General features: G+C 41.9%; 1 protein-coding gene across 3 annotated transcripts in view; it reads right to left on the reverse strand.

Moving 5' to 3' along the window:
• Positions 1–2,932: 2,932 nt before the first annotated feature.
• Positions 2,933–17,145, reverse strand: part of SERTAD2 (SERTA domain containing 2) — a 175,030-nt gene continuing 160,817 nt past the window's right edge. For all 3 annotated transcript variants that reach the window (XM_053284405.1, XM_053284404.1, XM_053284403.1), the window contains one exon: positions 2,933–10,410. In XM_053284405.1, the coding sequence (XP_053140380.1) occupies positions 9,447–10,406 (960 nt within the window). In that variant the 5' untranslated portion in view covers positions 10,407–10,410 and the 3' untranslated portion in view covers positions 2,933–9,446. The remainder of the gene's footprint in view (positions 10,411–17,145) is intronic.

The raw sequence follows: 17,145 nt of genomic DNA on the forward strand, positions 1-17,145 counted from the left end.
AGCTGGTACCAAAACCAGGGAACAAAACCATGTGTAACTTATCTAAGCAACATTACAAATCAACGTCAGTGTGTTAACTAAGAGGAAAATGCATTTTGGGGGGCTCCATGATGACTTATGAGTGCAAGTATGACGTTAACAATGTGACAGTGGACAGCAAGAATGGGAAATGTGCTCTCTCTAGGAAATGTGGTGATCTGCCAAAAGACTCTAATACGAAATAAGTGCTCCTGGAACCACTGAAATTTCACACCTCTGTTTCTCTCTCTGTAATACAATATACCACGCCCATATCTCCACAATAGCTGGAAACCTCTAGCATTTCTCTCTTCTTCATAACATCACTGGCAAGAAGAGCACTGCTGAGTGATCCATGTCTTGCAATGAGGAAATGAGGTCTAAATAGTCTGGGTGGAACTTGTTTACCTGCATCACGATGGGAGTGAATACCTTTGGAATTTTTGTTATCATCTTGAAAGCATCCTTCATGTTATTCTCTCAGAATATTGCTGACAGCAGGTGAAAACTATTGTCTAGCTACCCTGCAAACATCCAGTATCCCGAGCAGTATACATTGTTAAGTTTCTCCTCACAACAACCCTGTATGGATAGGCTAGAGCCACTGTTCCTTCTAAGGTGTGCACACGTACACTCACAAGTTTTTCAATGTCCGCTCAGTTCATTTTAGATCCTGCTCAGGTTGAAGCAGGAAGGTCCCATTCTGAATGCAGGTGTGCGCACACTGCCTTGATACTGCCACCCAGAACAAAACTCATTCTGCACAGAGATGAAAAAAATTAGAGGGACCACTGGCTAGAGCCTCCTGGACTTCTGGCTTTTTAAGACAATTTTATTTCCACCTCACTCTCCAGAGTGAGAATGAGAGCTACCTATAGAAGATGGGGGGGGGGGGAATCCAGGAATTTAGCATAGCTGTGATTTAATGGCAATAGTGTGTCCCCTGCCAGAGCAAAAGGCAGCAGAAAACATGAGGATTTCCCCTCTCCGGATAATAAGGTGAGTTTCTAGTATTTTATGTCATCTCTGAATCAAATCCCCTGAACATTCTGAAAGATCACACAGGTCATGGAATCTCAAACGACAATGTTGGATATGAAGTTTATTTTCCCTCCGTTTACAAAACATAATGACTTTTGCATCCCTAGGGAGTATGCAGAAACCACCGCTGTATCTTGAGGTGGCCATGTTTCTCATCCAACTGCTAGGCACTCAACCACCTGAGTTCACTATTAGAAGACACAAATGGGACCTCCAACAAAATGCTACATCTCTCCAATCCTAAGGCTCACCTCCAGAATACTAGAAGCTCTTGAAGATCAAGCAAGATTCTCTTCCCACCCTGCTGTTCTGTCTGCCTCCAGCACCTCAATATTCTGTGGCTCCTAGAGGGCCCGACTGTTCAACTAGTCTAATTATGTCAATAAGAGACATAGCCAAAAGCTGATACTACTGGTTTGAATTCTGCTTCCTGATATCCATCACAAACTGAGTTGCAGACATAGCCTGTTGTAACTTGCATGGCACTGTTCAGAAATTCAGCATGTCTGAGGCAGACAAGTTCTGCCAGTGTGTGGGAGGGCATGTACACTGATATACTTCCGCTGCTTTTGAATTTGAGGCTGAAATCCAGAGTTTTGATTGGAAGAAAAATATAACTTCTGCTGTTTTTTTACATGGATGTAAAGCCCTTCCATAAACTTTGTGCACAAAAAGCTAAGACAAGCTTCTGCAGCTAATCTATTCTTACCTGGATGTAGATGAATTTTCCTGCCTCAAAATTCTTCTGAAAACTGCTTATATGGGGAAAATACCCAACTCTGTGTGAGAACGCTCGCTTGAATGACAGAAAATCACGGCTGAGATTTATTAACGCTCTCCAGGTTTTATTTTATTCAACATAATACTGGATTACTATCGTCTAGAGTCTGACAACAAATTTTGCTAAGAATTTCAGGCCATTTTTTCAAAGGAAAGTTTCTAGTTTTTAGGACAGCAAGGAAAAATGAGCAGATATCTATAAGTTTAGTTGCCTGAAGCTCTAAGACACACCATTCACGACCCTGTCGACAAGTTCCAACTCTGGTGCTTATGATGAGTAATGCTACCCTCGAAAAATAATACAGATTTCAGTTTATTTCAAGCAATTTTGTTAGAATAAAACAATATTGGCCTCTTCTAAGCCCAATCTGCCTCACACACAGGCACGGGAAGGAGCAGGGGAGCCCGGGCCTCTGAGGCAAACCTCAGGGATGTTAACGGTGGTTCTACAAGACTCTAAACTGGCCCTAGAGAACAATGCATTTGTTCGCGAGGATTTGCTGTAGGAACATTTGGTGTAGTATACTCACAGCATACTCCTTGCTGTGAGTATGCCAGTGTGAGCTGCATATTGGCAAATGTCTGGCTCAAATCTCCCCTTGTCCACAAACATATTGCTTTTCTTCCTAATATTTATTTTTGCTTCAGCCTTCCATAACCAATAGAAAGATCATAAGACCAGCTGGCCTAACTGGGTTGTTCTAAAGAGTGGTTAGATAACATATGTGAAGTGTTGAAAACTCTGAAGCGCAACATCAATTGCTTGTTGGTGTTTAAGTAAAGGAAGTAAGGAAAAGAAAGTATAAGGAAAGGAAGTGCAAGTTCCCATCTGAAGAAGTCTGGGATAAGGCTGAGCCTAGACACACAACGAGCAAATGGTTGACACTGCACACGGATTAGATGCCAGCTGCTCTTCTGAGCAAGCTTCTCGCGAGCAAAAGTTTATCAAGCCAACCTAGAAGGTTCGGAATTTATGAGTAATTATGTTCACACTTAATGAAAACTGAGTGAGGTCTGTAGTTCTCTTAGAAATAATAATTAGTTGAGTCCTAATTTATAAAGATGCAGTTAAGAACTGAACCAACAACTGTGCTGCTTTTTAAACTGTTTATTGTATAATATAAAACTACAAAAGTAAGACTGCTCATTTCCATGTAATTTGCCCAACTGTTTTTTTTTTTAATTACAGCCCATACCTACAAGTGAATACAGTAATCTGGTTTCAGATGTATATGTCTGTAATATTGCATAGAAAAGGCACAGCTCTAAGGTCTGTGGTTGAGGGGGTAGGAAGGGGGAGGGAGGAGAAAATACAGCCTTCTTTTTGACAAAAACAAGCCCTGTTTAAACAACCATGCACCGAATATGTCAGACTATTTACACCTGTTCTCCCCCCCAGAATCTCTGCCTTTAGAGTGTCTAGCATGGACTACATTGTGACGCATCTGCAAGGTGTTCCATTTTTTCCTTTCAAATTAAAACAAAATCCAAAATTTGCATTCGGATTATCTTTTAGCATAACATTGAAAACAAAAGGCTATAAAAAGAGCTAAAATTTCCAAAATAAAATTCAGTCATAATATTATAAGCACTGAAACGTTCATAAAAGCAAGATGCTGTTTTTTTTGTTTTTTGTTTTACGAGACAGAATTACATTCTAGAGCCAATAAGCCATTTCTCAGGGGAGGATGTTCACACTTGCTCTTTATCCTCTCTCTTTTTGTTTAATATTGTAAACTTCAGATTCACAAGTCAGGTTCTATAAGACAGTAGGAAAATCACAAACGACAATTTATTCTCTCACTGGTCAGTTTGAAAAGGTAGATCTTGTTCTGTATCTCGCTGTAAACATGAGCAATCCAGAGCCAGTAAGGGCAATTTGTAAAGAAATGGATTTCTGTGTGCCCATCTTCCCCCATCCTCTTGTATGTGCAAGATATTGCAATATCATATCACAACGTAATAGTGAAGGGAAACCTGCACTGCACTGGGTCTCTGGGATGGCATGTAAACGCTCACCCCAATTCAAAGACATGGAAGCAGAGTGGAGGACTGCACACCTACAATCACAGTCAGGCCAGGAAATGTCCTTTCTTGAACAAGTAATTTGTTCTTCACCGTGGGAGAAGCACTCTGAGCCCTGATGCACATGCAATGCCAATCTTCAGGACAGAGAGTTAGGGTCCATCTACTCTACCACACACTTCTACTGGCTTGACTCCCGGCTGCCAAGGGAAGGCTGGAGTCAAGACCCGGGGATGTCTTTCAGAGAGGATGCTGAGAATTCTTTAGGAGGATCTCGCAGGGCTTGCCACGCAGAACTACAATTGTCCAGACTCCTGGGAAGAACCCTGGGGCATTCCGACTGTTAAATCGGGAAGCCTGTGGCGCAGTCTTTTCGTTTCGCTTTCTGCCAATCAACTTCTCTTTTAAAAAGTGGAAATGATGTACTGAGTTTCAAACGAGCACAAACACATGCCTAAAGAATAATGGGTTTCCTGTGTTCACCAGCACTGCTTTACCCTTGCTTAAAGCTTCCTTTTGTAAGACCATGGAAAGTTTTATGTTTAGTTCAAGAAGTCCAGAATTTGGTCTACAGTCAGCCCTTGCACTTGCAAATTCCTCTGAAGAGCAGCAAAAACTCATTTGGAGCACATTTCTCTGAAAACAAATGCTCAGATTTGATTTGTGAGAGTAGATTTGCTCACTAACCAGCTTTTTGTCCCATTTGAAGGGTCAAAATAACCCCTGTCATCTTGTCCACATAGGTTTCCTCCCTCTGTCTGTCATGCACAGGTACAGCACATTGATTCCAGGAAGCCATCCAGCATCCTCCAGACTCATAGAGTTGTTACAAGCGGCAATCCAGGCAGGATGGACACACTCCTATGTGGACATACCAATGGCTAGATATGTGCATATAAGGGAAACATTTGCCAGTCAGCAATAGGTCTGCTTGAATCTTGATAGCCCACTTTCAATCATGTTCTATAAACACTTGCACCTTTGCTTCTAGACAGCATTTAAAAAGTGCAAATAATGGTGCAACACATCTAAATGAGTATTTTTTGAAGCACACAATTTTGCTGTCTTTTATGTGCAAGCTGTAGACCAATTCTGAGTTGGTTAACTGATTATGGCTTCTTCTGCTGCCCTTGCCATTTTAACTCCTTGGCCATAAACAATGTGGATTTCCCAAAGCAACACTCAAGTCTGAAAATGGAAGCAGAATTTAGCACTTAAAAAAACAACCCTTAAACACTTGGATGAGGATTCAGCAAACGTGCAGTCCACACCTTACTGAAGTAAATGGCAAACCTCTTGTTTTTAATGGGTAAGGATCAGATGCAGATGGTGTTTACTCTCATGTGCAGCGAAGAATATTTTGTCATAATAACTGAACTGTATGATCTGCAAGCTAGCAGGAACCTACTCTCTCATTCTGCAGTGCCCTGATCTCTATGGGCTATGCCATTTTAGGAAACTCTTGTACCATTCTGCTTGTGTGAATCCCTGGAAAGAGACACCTGCCCTGTGTGTATTCAGTTATATCAGCAAAGCTACTCAGTGGCCTTTGACTATTCTTTCCTAGCACACTCACCCAACTCAAGCCACCAGCGTGAGAATAGATTGTTTTAAAAGGAATGGAGATGATGCGATAAACTCTCACAAAAGCCAAGGCCGTACTTGGCTGTTAGGAGTAGGATCTGGCCCTTTTAAAACATAACCAACAATATGAAATGATTTTTTTTCCATAACTAAGTTTATAAACTTTTGTTTTGCATAACTCTACCCAACCAGCTCTACCCACAGTAGAGAAAGGGGGAAGAGAGATTTTATGAATGATGTGCAACTGTAATAGAACCCACTTAATAATTGCCAAACCTAGCTTTCATCCCCCTCTCGTATGGATTTACATTCCTACAAGAGAATACATTCCTACCATACATTCTGTACATGTTACAATCCAGATGTTAGCTTCACAATAAAATAAATATATTTACAGAGGAAAATAAAAGGAATAAATAACTTATGAAAAACAAAATGGGAAAAAATCACTTCAAATTCAAAAAGCTCTTTTTAATTCTGCTCTCTTCTTGTCACTTCATTGCACATCAGTGTCAATAAAAATCCCCTGGTATTCATGTGTTGGGGAGGGGGGAAAGGGAGGAGAAACCTTAGCCTGTTAAACTTTGACCCTTCAAGAGATGAGGCCACACTAGGGAGAGAAAGAGGCCGCCAAAGAGCAAAAGTATTTCACTTGGTATTTCCAAAGACTACAATGCAAAATAAGAAGCACTGGTCATTTGGGTACATCTTTTTACAGGGTAGTCGGTTGAACTGCCTGTTTCTATAGCATAAATTTACCCCAAATCATCTTCTATCAAGGCTCTGAGTTCAGCTGCAAAGTTTCAAGTGGATTTATTTTACATAGTAAAGTCTAGCTTTTGAAAAACAGCAACTTGCTGTAAAAATGGCTTTCATCTGAACTCTTGCCCAACATATGGTACTTATTTAAATACACAATTAGCTAGACCCAAAGAAGAGGCCAGTTGTTTTTTAAGTTAGTGTAATATCAGATTCTAAACTCTGGTAAACCCTATGGTTTTTACACTGCCATTTTCCTTAACAATCTTTGTTGTTACATGCACATTAGCCTGACCCTGAGATTGCACCACTAAAGATGTCTTTCAGGAAGCATACCTGCTGAGCTGTGCCAGTGCCATAGCCTGATGTTACCTGGCACTGCAGGTAACTACACTCTATTCTTAAATATCAGTACCAAAGCTTGTAAACAGCCACTCAGCTGGTTGCCTGGGGCACATAAGCAACACCTGCAAATGATCTGCTAGGGAAGCTTTTGTAAAGTGAAAAAGTTTTTGTTTTTTTTAAAGTTTCCCCTTTTCAAATCACAGTGTCATAAACAACTAATCGCTGGTATGGATGGGCTAGTCACAATTTCTGTGGGCTGGTAATTTTTGTGGTGTTCTTTGTAAGGCTGAGCTGTGCCACTAGACGGCTTTCTGTGACAGGCTATTTCAGAACTATCATTTATGCAGCACTTTCAGTATACATGGCGTTTTCCCATGGAACAAAGCAGGATAAAGTCCCTGCCCCAAGAAGCTAACAATCTAAATTAGCTCGTACAACTTGTGGTTAGAGTTCTGAATGCTCCAGTTTGTTTGTTTTTAAAAGTAATGGGGAAATGTGTCTTTTACAAGGACAATCAAATTCGAGCAGTTATTTTAGTGAGAAACTTTTCAAGATACTAAATTGATTTAATTGATAATTATGCATAATATATTTAGTTTGACAAGCAATCCTCTAATTGCCATTAGTCTGTAGTGGGATGTGAAGCTGTGTGTGGCGTGCATCATATGTAATACATTATATGTATTTTAAATAAATATATATATGGCCTGTTCTAAAGTGCCAGTTTTATAAAGCTGCCTTCTTAAAGGCAGACAAGACCCAATTTTTCATCCATGACAAGAAGTGAGCAGAACTGACTGAGTATTGCCAAATTACATAAAACATAATTTAAAATTTGTTAAATAAATATAAAAGTTATTCCTAAAGAAGCCATATGTATATCAACAATATAGTTTGTATCCTGCACTTAATTAAGTACCATTTTAAAAGTAATATGCCATAGCAATTTCAGCAACAGGCATGATAACATTGCAAGTTTTCTTTAAAATAAATGTACATCACAATGAATACAGAAGAAAAAAATGGCAACAGGTGCAGTAATGAGGAGACTTTGGGTGGGCGGGGGAGGAAACATGCATAGAGAGTTGCATTTGTCTATACATCATAAAACAGGCCATATAAAGTGTAAAGCAGATAATGCAGTTGATTCAAGAAATGAACCCTAGAGAAGAGGCCAAGCATTTGTAACGTGACTGGCTCCAGTTCTGACAGCAATGGATCCTTAAATGAGTCCATCCAGTGCCCGTAAGAGATGATTTCACTGCAGTAATACTGAAGTTGCCTTTCCCACCCGCCACCACTTTGTCAACACAGTGAAGAGCAGTATGTTCCAAGAAAGGGCAACGGGAGTCATAAGACTGATTCAAAGGCATGTGGTATATTATAAATTACACGACAAGAAAGATATCCCCACCCCCGTACGATACACATTTCCTTGGAAGGAAGTTCCACTGACTTCAGTGCAACTTACTTTCAAGTAAGTGTAGTGAATATGCAGCCAAAAAGAAATATTTTCTTTAAAAAAACAAAAAAAAATGTTAGACTCATTGTAGGCATGTTTCCATTTAAAAACGATTACCGCTTAGAAAGTCATAATGTTCTAAAACTAGACACAAGTACAATGGCTACAATCCAACACAGTTATGCACACTTGCGTCCATTGACTTCAGTGGGCTTAAACTCTGGGCTGGAGTGTGGCTATTGACTATTGATCAAAATGAAAAAGACTGCCGAGATCAAGATCTTGCCCCCCCCCCCCCCCGCTCCTCATTTCAATAGCCTCGATCTTTGTGTTTTGGTGGGGAGCAGAGAGAGGAGAAGAAGGGAGTTTAATCAGAATGAAGTTTCACAGCTATTTCCTGCCAACTGTTTGACATCAGTGTTGAGATATACATGGCTCTAAGGTTTTTGTTAATCACAGTAGTACGCAGCAGGGAGCAAATATTTGTGAAACTTTTAAGGGAAGCGCCCTTGGCCTTTTCCTTCAAGCATATGTGTCTGGATTCAGGGAGGCCAACTGCAGATTGATTTGATCCAATTTTCTCTTTGCACCATATAAGCATATAAAACACTACAAGTCTGTATAAAACTACAAGCAGTTCTTGTACATCAGAAGGTGTATGCAGGAACAAGGTGAGCAAATCCTACCAAAATAGCTATTTCCTTTTTTGAGTGTGTATAAACAGCATTTTGTTTTTGTTTTCCTCTTTTTGTTTTTTGTTTTTTAGTTTGTTTTTTTAAGAAAAGACCCCAATATCATAAATTGCAGAATCTGTACAAAAATATAAAATAAATTTGGGTAGCAGTTTCTAAAGAGCCATGTAAATGCAACATTTAAAGAGGAACAGTTAATACCTCTAAAAAGGCTGAATTACTAAGTCAACCTAGACAGGGCTAAAATGCCAAAAAGATACTGCGATTATCTAAATAATATTTTAAACTCTTGCAATAAAACTTATAGAAAAAATAGACAAATATGCACATGCAATTTACAGCTTTTCCCCAACATAATCCTTGTGCTTAGCTTTTACAATTCAATTTTTGTCAAACATCTTAATATTGTCTACCATATGCATTTTTCCCTATATCAGGATTTCAGATCTCCCTTGAGGAACCACTTTTAAAAATACATTAAAAGTGGTCATACATGGATGAAGGCACTCCGACTCTGCTTGAAGCAAAAACTAGTGTGATCCTTTTCTTTAAATTAAAAAAAAAAAAAAGACAAGCAAAGACGCATGCATGGTGCTCCACTTGTATGTGTTGTGTGAGTAACTCTGTGTGTGTGTGTGTGTGTGTGTGTGTGTGTGTGTGTGTATTTGGAAGGAGGGAACAGGTTTTGAAAATACTACCAAGTGTTTATACTGGTACATTAAAAATTTGCTATAATTTTTTTAAGACCCAACGAGCACCTCCATTATATGATCCAGTTCTGTAAGGTCCATTTTGAAAGGCTGATTGGGGGTTACTGGTTGGCTGCTATAGGGTGCAAGAGTTTTTAGGAGGTCATCTGCAGAAACAGGAGCCATTTTTGAGGCAGCCCCAGTAGCAGATGTGCAAGGGTCGAAATCATACATTGAAGTATCAATGTCAGCAAAGAGAATATCATCCAAGGTCAAGTCTGTAAGGAAACCTGTAGATGTGGTGATCTCAAAATTACCAGGTAAAGAGTCCATGAGTTTAGGTTCATTTATTCGGTTCTCCTGGACTCCATCAGGCTTCTGACTGCTGGCTGCACTGGAGTTCTCCTTAGAGTTGTCTGATGCCGTTGTTTCTGCTGTTGCTGCAGCTACTACTGCCTCAGTGGAGGTAGGTGTTGGACAGAGCTCCTCAATTTCGTCCAAGGCAGAGGAGAAACTGTCCTTTACTGGTTGGATAGTTGGAGGTGGTAGTTTTGTAGGACCATCTTGTGGCATAGTATGGGAAGTGCAAAAAGTATCATCCTCAAGCAGAGAGGCAGGGGTGAGGCAAGACTCCAAAGGTGTAGTGCTTGCTGAGTCCGTGGGGTGGACTGGCGGAGAGGCCAGATGGCTAAAGGCAGGTTGGGCCTCTCGGAAGTTGTCTCCAAGAGGATCTGTCGGTGGTGAAGTGGTAATGAACACAGGCCTCAAGCTGCCTTCCTGTTTGAGTTCCTCCTGGATTCGTCTCAGCATGTTGTTAATTAGAACTGTCTTTTGCAGGCTTGGCTCAGTTAATGGCCTGTGGTTGTAAAGTTTCATAAGGGAAATGTTGAAGATAGTCTGGCGCTGTAAGGTGTAAGACACCTTAGATGGACCATCAGTAGGAGACACCACTTTGCCTTCCAGCCCATCTTCATGCTCATCAAACTTCCGTTTTCCTCCTTTCCCCAACATATATCTGAAAACAAAGGAAAAGGGGAAGTTACAACTAGTCAAACACACACGACACACAAACCATCCTTGTCTCTTTCCAGTAACAGTAGTGCTTAAGACAAGCAAGGGGTCATTAGAGAAGCCCAGGAACGACATCCTCCTGGTCTTCTTATGTCAGAGAAGCATGACAACATGTAAGGTGTGTTTTAAATGTCACAGAAGGAAAACGCTTCTCCTTTTCAATTCAAGGCCAGCTTAACTTTCCTTTTCTTGAACAGATAAACTCTGCATCAAACCATTTCAGTGTGCCCACACAGATATGCTGCTAAGCACAGAAAAAAATAGCTTCAACCCAAGCAGTTCTACTGGCAAGCAGAGCATCATGCTAGTTTGAATAGTGTGTACCTTAGGTGATTCAGAGTACAGGGCCTGCTGAGAAGTGAGGAGTATTTGCTCCCCATCAGTGTTCCCTCTACGGCGTGCACACGTGTGCGTGCTCACATGGGTTTTGATGTCCGCTCAGTTAATTTTAGATTCCACTCAGGTTTAACCAGGAAGGTCTCACGCTGAATGCACGTGGGCACACACTGCCCTGAGACTGCCACTCAGAACAAAACTCATTCCACACACAGATGGAAAAAGAGAGAGAGAGAGAACACTGCTCCCCATGCAGGTGCCCCAGTTCCTCTGGGAGGAACACCTTCAGGGGCTTTCTAATTCCCCCCTTCTTCTCCAGATGTGAAGTATTCCTGCATGTCAGCCATGTTCAGTGTGCATACAGATTTGCTAGGAAAAATAAACGCATTCCACCTGCACTTTGTAGAAGTATTTTCTTCACCCTAAGTTACCCTGAGAAAACCTGTGAGTAAAGACACCCTGATTATTCTAGGCCTCTTTTTTTTTTTTTTGCCTTCAGCACACTCATCAATTGGTTAATTCCACTTACCCCCTCATTTCCAAATAAATCTGAGATGGAAATTAAAGACTGAAGTGATTATAGGTTTCCCCTTGCCCAGTCTCAGGATAACTGATTGGTGTGTATTTCAAAATGACATCATAGTAATCAATTTCTAAGATATACAGTAATGACCCTGGAAAAAATGAGAATCCATCTTGCACTGCTATCTTGTGCCTCCAATCCTGGGGCCCCAATCAATACAAAGCTACAGAGTAAGCTATACTGTGCAGCCACCTAGTGGCACAGTGGGGAAATGACTTGACTAGCAAGCCAGAGGTTGCTGGTTCAAATCCCCGGTGGTCCCTATATTTATTTGTTTATCATTTTTATACCATCCAAAACTTATGTCTCTGGGCAGTTTACAACAAAATAAAAACAGAAAATAAAACATTAGTTAAAACAAAAAGAAAAAGTTTAACACATTACAAGCATATCAGGCAGCAGCGATATAGGAAGATGCTAAAAGGCATCATGTCATACTGTGTGGGAGATGGCCATGGTGAACCCCTCCTGGATTTTACCAAAGACAACCACAGGGCTCTGTTGTCGCCAGGAGTCGACATCGACTCGACGGCACACTTCCTAAGCTATACTATACGGATTCATGGACCTCAGTTCCCCAGAAAACTGATATTCTACTATCACCCACCCCTCTGAGCTTTCGTTGCCACCAGATATTACTATATAATGCCATTACGCATATGCCTTGGACTATAAACAACTGATTATATGGAAAGTCCCATACTACTGTAACCTTTTTAATTAAATGACAATTAAATATAGTGAGCCATTAGGAAAGGAAGGGCAAGCTGTAGCCTTAAACAGTGGAATGAAAGTATGCACTGAGAGAATGTATAGGCAAGGAGCGTCAAGTCTCCATTTTCAATGCAAATCCGTAAATGTATCTGAATCTGTGGTTTTATTTTAAAAGTCCCATGAGAGGAAATGACAGCAGGAAGTGCCTTTACTTACTATCATGGCTTCACGTGACAGAATCAGATGCAAGAGTCTGCAAGACATTTTTGTCTTGCACCCTTTAAATGTTCACTTGCTCGTCCATTCTCTCATTCCACCCCCTCCAACGGGTATTCATTTTTAAGAGGGAGTACAGAGAGAATGCGGAGACTGGTTTTTAGTACACCAAATATTCCATAATCTGGAATATATTATACTACAGATGGATATAATCTAGTAATCATGATGTGGGAACTTCTTCACATGCCGGTGCAGTCTTTGTGTTACAGTCCTTGTCCACAGCTGCACTCTCCATTTTGCTGAATCTATGTATCATTCTCCCACAATATTCTAGGAGTCCATGACTAAACAATGAGGTAGGGGGAGAGTTAACACTGGCAGTAATCCCCGCTAAAACAAATGGGGTGGTGCGCTCGCGCGCTCTCTCTCTCTCTCTCTCTCTCTCTCTCTCTCTCTCTCTCACACACACACACACACACACACACACACACACACACACACACACACTTACTTACTTGCCTAGTTGTTTGCATAACTGAGCCCTATAGCAAATTCTGGACATGCTGGTTGTAAAACTAGGAGCTTCACTACTTCAGAATTCTAGATTTCCCATGGACTTCTATATACAGGGCACAAAGGGAGGGTTCAGCTAACCCAGGGGCCATGTTGTAGCTCCTTAAACCTGGTGTCCTGCATGAACGAATGGGCATATGCAGTGTATCGACACCCCTCCGTGACTACTTGGAAATGCAGGCTAAGTGGAGAGGTGATCATGCCAAGCCTCTCTGGATGATGAGAGTTTACAAATGGATTTGTTGAATAGTTTGCAAGCACCATGCAAACATAACTACTGGGTTATTCTGAATCTATTTGGGCAGAGACACCAGTGCTGCTGCTTCTGGAGGATATTGGCTGTCATTTGAAATGAAAACTTGCTTCGTCTCGTCTTCCCAGAAGCCTGAACTAAAAGCACTCGGTTTCTAATACAGGAGCCGTAGACCCTAATGCCAACCTAGGGGCACATTGCAGCTGTCCAACTGGGTTCACTTGCTGGTCCACCTAACCGAACATTTGAGTTTCCTCCTCACTGAGAAGGCAGCTGCATACTTCATACGTGCAGGAATTTTGCTTGGGCGCCGACTGTCAAAACAACTGCAGTGGCAACAACAGACCCTGGGCTGTAAAGTATTTTCTTAAAAACTGCTCAAGACCTCTGTGAATAAGGTACATCGTCCTTGGAAGTGCAGCTGCAAAAGTTCTCTTTGGAAGGATGCCAAAGCAGAAAATACAAGCACGCACAAAGCATTCTCTCCACTGCACACACCCTTCATGCAAGTTAGAATGGGAAGATTTGTCAGGGTTCCCTGTGAGCAGCGTGGGGTGGAGGGTGTGCAAGTAGAAATGATACACAAACACTGAGAGACTGTTGCTGTCCAACATTCTCTTTCCAGAAATGTTAAAGGACTCTCGGCTGATGTTGTTACTGGTTGTAGCTTGGACTATTTAGGAACATAAGAAGCTGCTGTACATTGAGTCAGAGCATTGGTCCATCTAGCTCAGTACTGTCTACACAGACTGGCAGTGGCTTCTCCAAAGCTACAGGCAGGAGTCTCTCTCAGCCCTGTCTGGAGATGCCAGGGAGGGAACCTGAGACCTTCTGCATGCCAAGTGGATGCTTTACCACTGAGCTACTCAAAGCGATACTTTGGGCGAAGAAGGGTATGGGTAAAAAATCAGAAAGTGTAAAGTTCTGGGTCACTTAGCTAGGAACAAAGAACCCTACTGGGTTCAGGGCTAAACTGGATGCAGTGTGTGACTGACTGCGCGGACTTCTGTGCACATCGTAACATGATGTGCATGCAGTTGTGCAAGTGCACTCTTGCACACATGCAAAATTTGCACAAATGAAGTTGCAGGATCATACAGCCATTGGAAATAATGACCATACTTTTGCACAGCCACACAATTTTTATGTGTGCACAAGAGCACACTTGCAGTGTGCTACAACATGCACAGAAGTTTGCACAATATGTCTGTAATGCTCATTTTTTCTATTCCAATAGCTCAATTGTGGCCTAATGCCTAGGACAGCCCCCCTCCCGAACACTTGCACAAGTGCTTTCCCACTCTCCTTTCTTTGAGACATCAGAATATGCTACAGTGGCAAGGAGAGGCCTGGGTGCAGTGCAAGGGCCTTGGCCATGCTGAGGTTTGGTTCAACCTTTTCCTTCTGCATCTAACTTGGCCCAGTTGTATGAACCTTCAGCTCCATAACCTTCAGCCTTCTAGATACATCCCCCAGCAGGGTAGCATCACAGACAGGCAAGTGGTGGTGGTGTACTGAGTGAAAGAAAGGGAACTAAAGGCTCATTAAGATGTTCTTGTGCATGCCACCTCTGGCAGAAAATGCTGCACTTTGTGTGCACTTGACAAATGTCACAGCCCACTACAGAAGCAGAAAGTGAAGGAAGGCATGCATGAGCTGCGCCTAATCCATGAGAAACCAATGCACATTTATCATGGAACTGACTGGGTGGAAAGGCTCTTGGGCGTTGCAGCACCATGCTAGTTGCACTCTACTGTTCCCAGGTGACTGAACAGTGGAGAAGAGTAAGACACAAAGAGGAGGAAAGTCCTTGTTACTGCCCAGATCACCATCCGTAGCATCGCACTGGTACTGGCTTGCATTTGTTTGGGTGGTGGAGGGAAAGCAGCATGTGCCAGGCATCATTCCTCCCATCCTCAATAGATCATCCATGCCCTATATTTTATCAATCAACCACACTTACAGTCTGGTCCAGAGATAGCCAACCTGAGGCTCTCCAGGTGGTGTTGGACTACAGCCCTCGTCATCTCCAGCAACTGTGTGAAAACTGCAGCTGCAGATGATGGGAGCTGTAGTCCATCAACAGCTGGAAAGCCTCAAATGGGCCACCCTTGGTCCACTCTAATGTCCCCCTGTCAAATCCTTATACTTTTCCCTCTGCAAGTAACTCTACGGTGGCTTTCTTTTCCTTCTCACACTGGCATCTGCTTGCATTTGGAGCCATTTGTTTCCTGTGAGCAGCCAACTACTTATATCTGTTTTACAAGGAACGAAGAGTTTAATGCACCAAGTCATTCTCGAGCTTCAGAATGATACAGTTTGAGTATCCCTTATCCCGACTGATACAGGTTGAGTATCCCTTATCCTGACTGCTTCGGACCAGAAGTGTTCTGGATTTTTTCCGGAAAATGAGAGATCTTGGGCATGGGATCCAGAGTGCCAAAACAGACGCCAACAGAGCAGGCGACAAACGGAGCAGGGAGTGGAGGAGGGGGGCTTTCCCTTTTCCCTCTAGTGCCAACGCGAGAACATAAAAAATATTTAAAAGCTTCACAATAAAAACAGAGCCGCAACTAGAGAGAATTACAGACAAAACCCCTGTCACTAGCAGCCTTCTGAAACAAGTAAGTTTTGACTGCATGTTTAAAAGCAGCAAAAGTGGGAATCTGCGAGCGAGTGAGCTGAAATGTTTTGTTTTCCGTTTTTGTAACGGCATGGTGTCTGGATTTTGGAGCATTCCAGATTTCGGATGTCCGGATAAGGGGTACTCAACCAACTTTTAACAATGGTTCCTGAAAGAGGACGCACATCTTTCTCTTTCCATGTGTCTTTTAACAAAGATACTGCACTGCAAACCATAGACCACCTCTGCAGCCTTTACTGCAGTTAATACACTATCGTGGTTTTACAGCATATATGGTGGGGGAGAATAAAGTTTATTATATATTTGTTCACCGCCCCATAACAAATTGTTCTCTGGGTGGCTCACAACAAAGTATTAAAACATATAAATTCTCAGCAGTGAGGAAGAGGTTGCTTCAGCCCATTACCAGGAACGGAAAAAAGAAGTTTATTCTCTCTATGGCTGCAGTCCTAAACATGCCTACTAGAAATCCAGGGGGCTTACTTGGGAGTGCGCATGGTTAGGATAAGGCTAGGTAATTCTTAGGTTTAGAGAACACAGGAAAAAGTCCAAATGTCTCTGAAGTAATGTTCTTTACACAGGGGCTGCAAAGTGCCAAAGAGAACGCTGTCAGGAAACACTGCGAAATCTTAAAAACCCAAGCTGCTTGGCTGCTGCCTCCAAGAATCCCTGGCCTCCTAGAATCGAGTGTGGATGAAAATGCTGCGATTTTGCACTTCCCTGGAAGAATGCTTTAGTTCATCCTCTGTTCTCTCTCTTCCTAGTACCAACAGCAAGGAAAGCTCCACTCTCCACTCCAGCATGCTGCTTCCTTTGGCTACTAACGTGTGCAGGGAAAGTGGAAAACACCAGGCAGGCAGACTTCGAGCAAGTGTCCTGCATACAGCAGTTTCATAAGCACTGTGCTAGAATGTAGAACTGGCATGTTTATAGGGGAGACAAGAAAAGTGGATTTTCTCTCCTATGAAGATTGTCAACATCTAGATTTTTTTTAAAAACCTGCTTGCATTTTCTTTCATTTTTATAATGCTACAGAGACTATGCCATAAAGAACCTGATCTTTAAAGTTTGTCAGGATGTGCTGATTAATGCTTTGCTGTTACAAAAATATCCACTTTTTAAAGCAAAGTGTTAAAAGCAGACTGCCTAGGTTACATAAACTGGTTGCCATGAGGCAAGTAGTCCCACTGAAAATGCCATTTTAATTTCAATGGGACTACTTTGAGTAATTTTCTACAACATGTCAGCCACTAACAATGCGTGTAATTTGTTTTGGGTCTGCAGTCTTGCCTTCGTTTTTAAGTGAGCTGACTTTGCTAGTTCCTACAAGGTTTGTATTACTCAGAAGCTTATAAGG

The sequence above is a fragment of the Hemicordylus capensis genome, chromosome 1 (assembly GCF_027244095.1).
Source record: "Hemicordylus capensis ecotype Gifberg chromosome 1, rHemCap1.1.pri, whole genome shotgun sequence".
Classification (NCBI taxonomy): Eukaryota; Metazoa; Chordata; class Lepidosauria; order Squamata; family Cordylidae; genus Hemicordylus; species Hemicordylus capensis.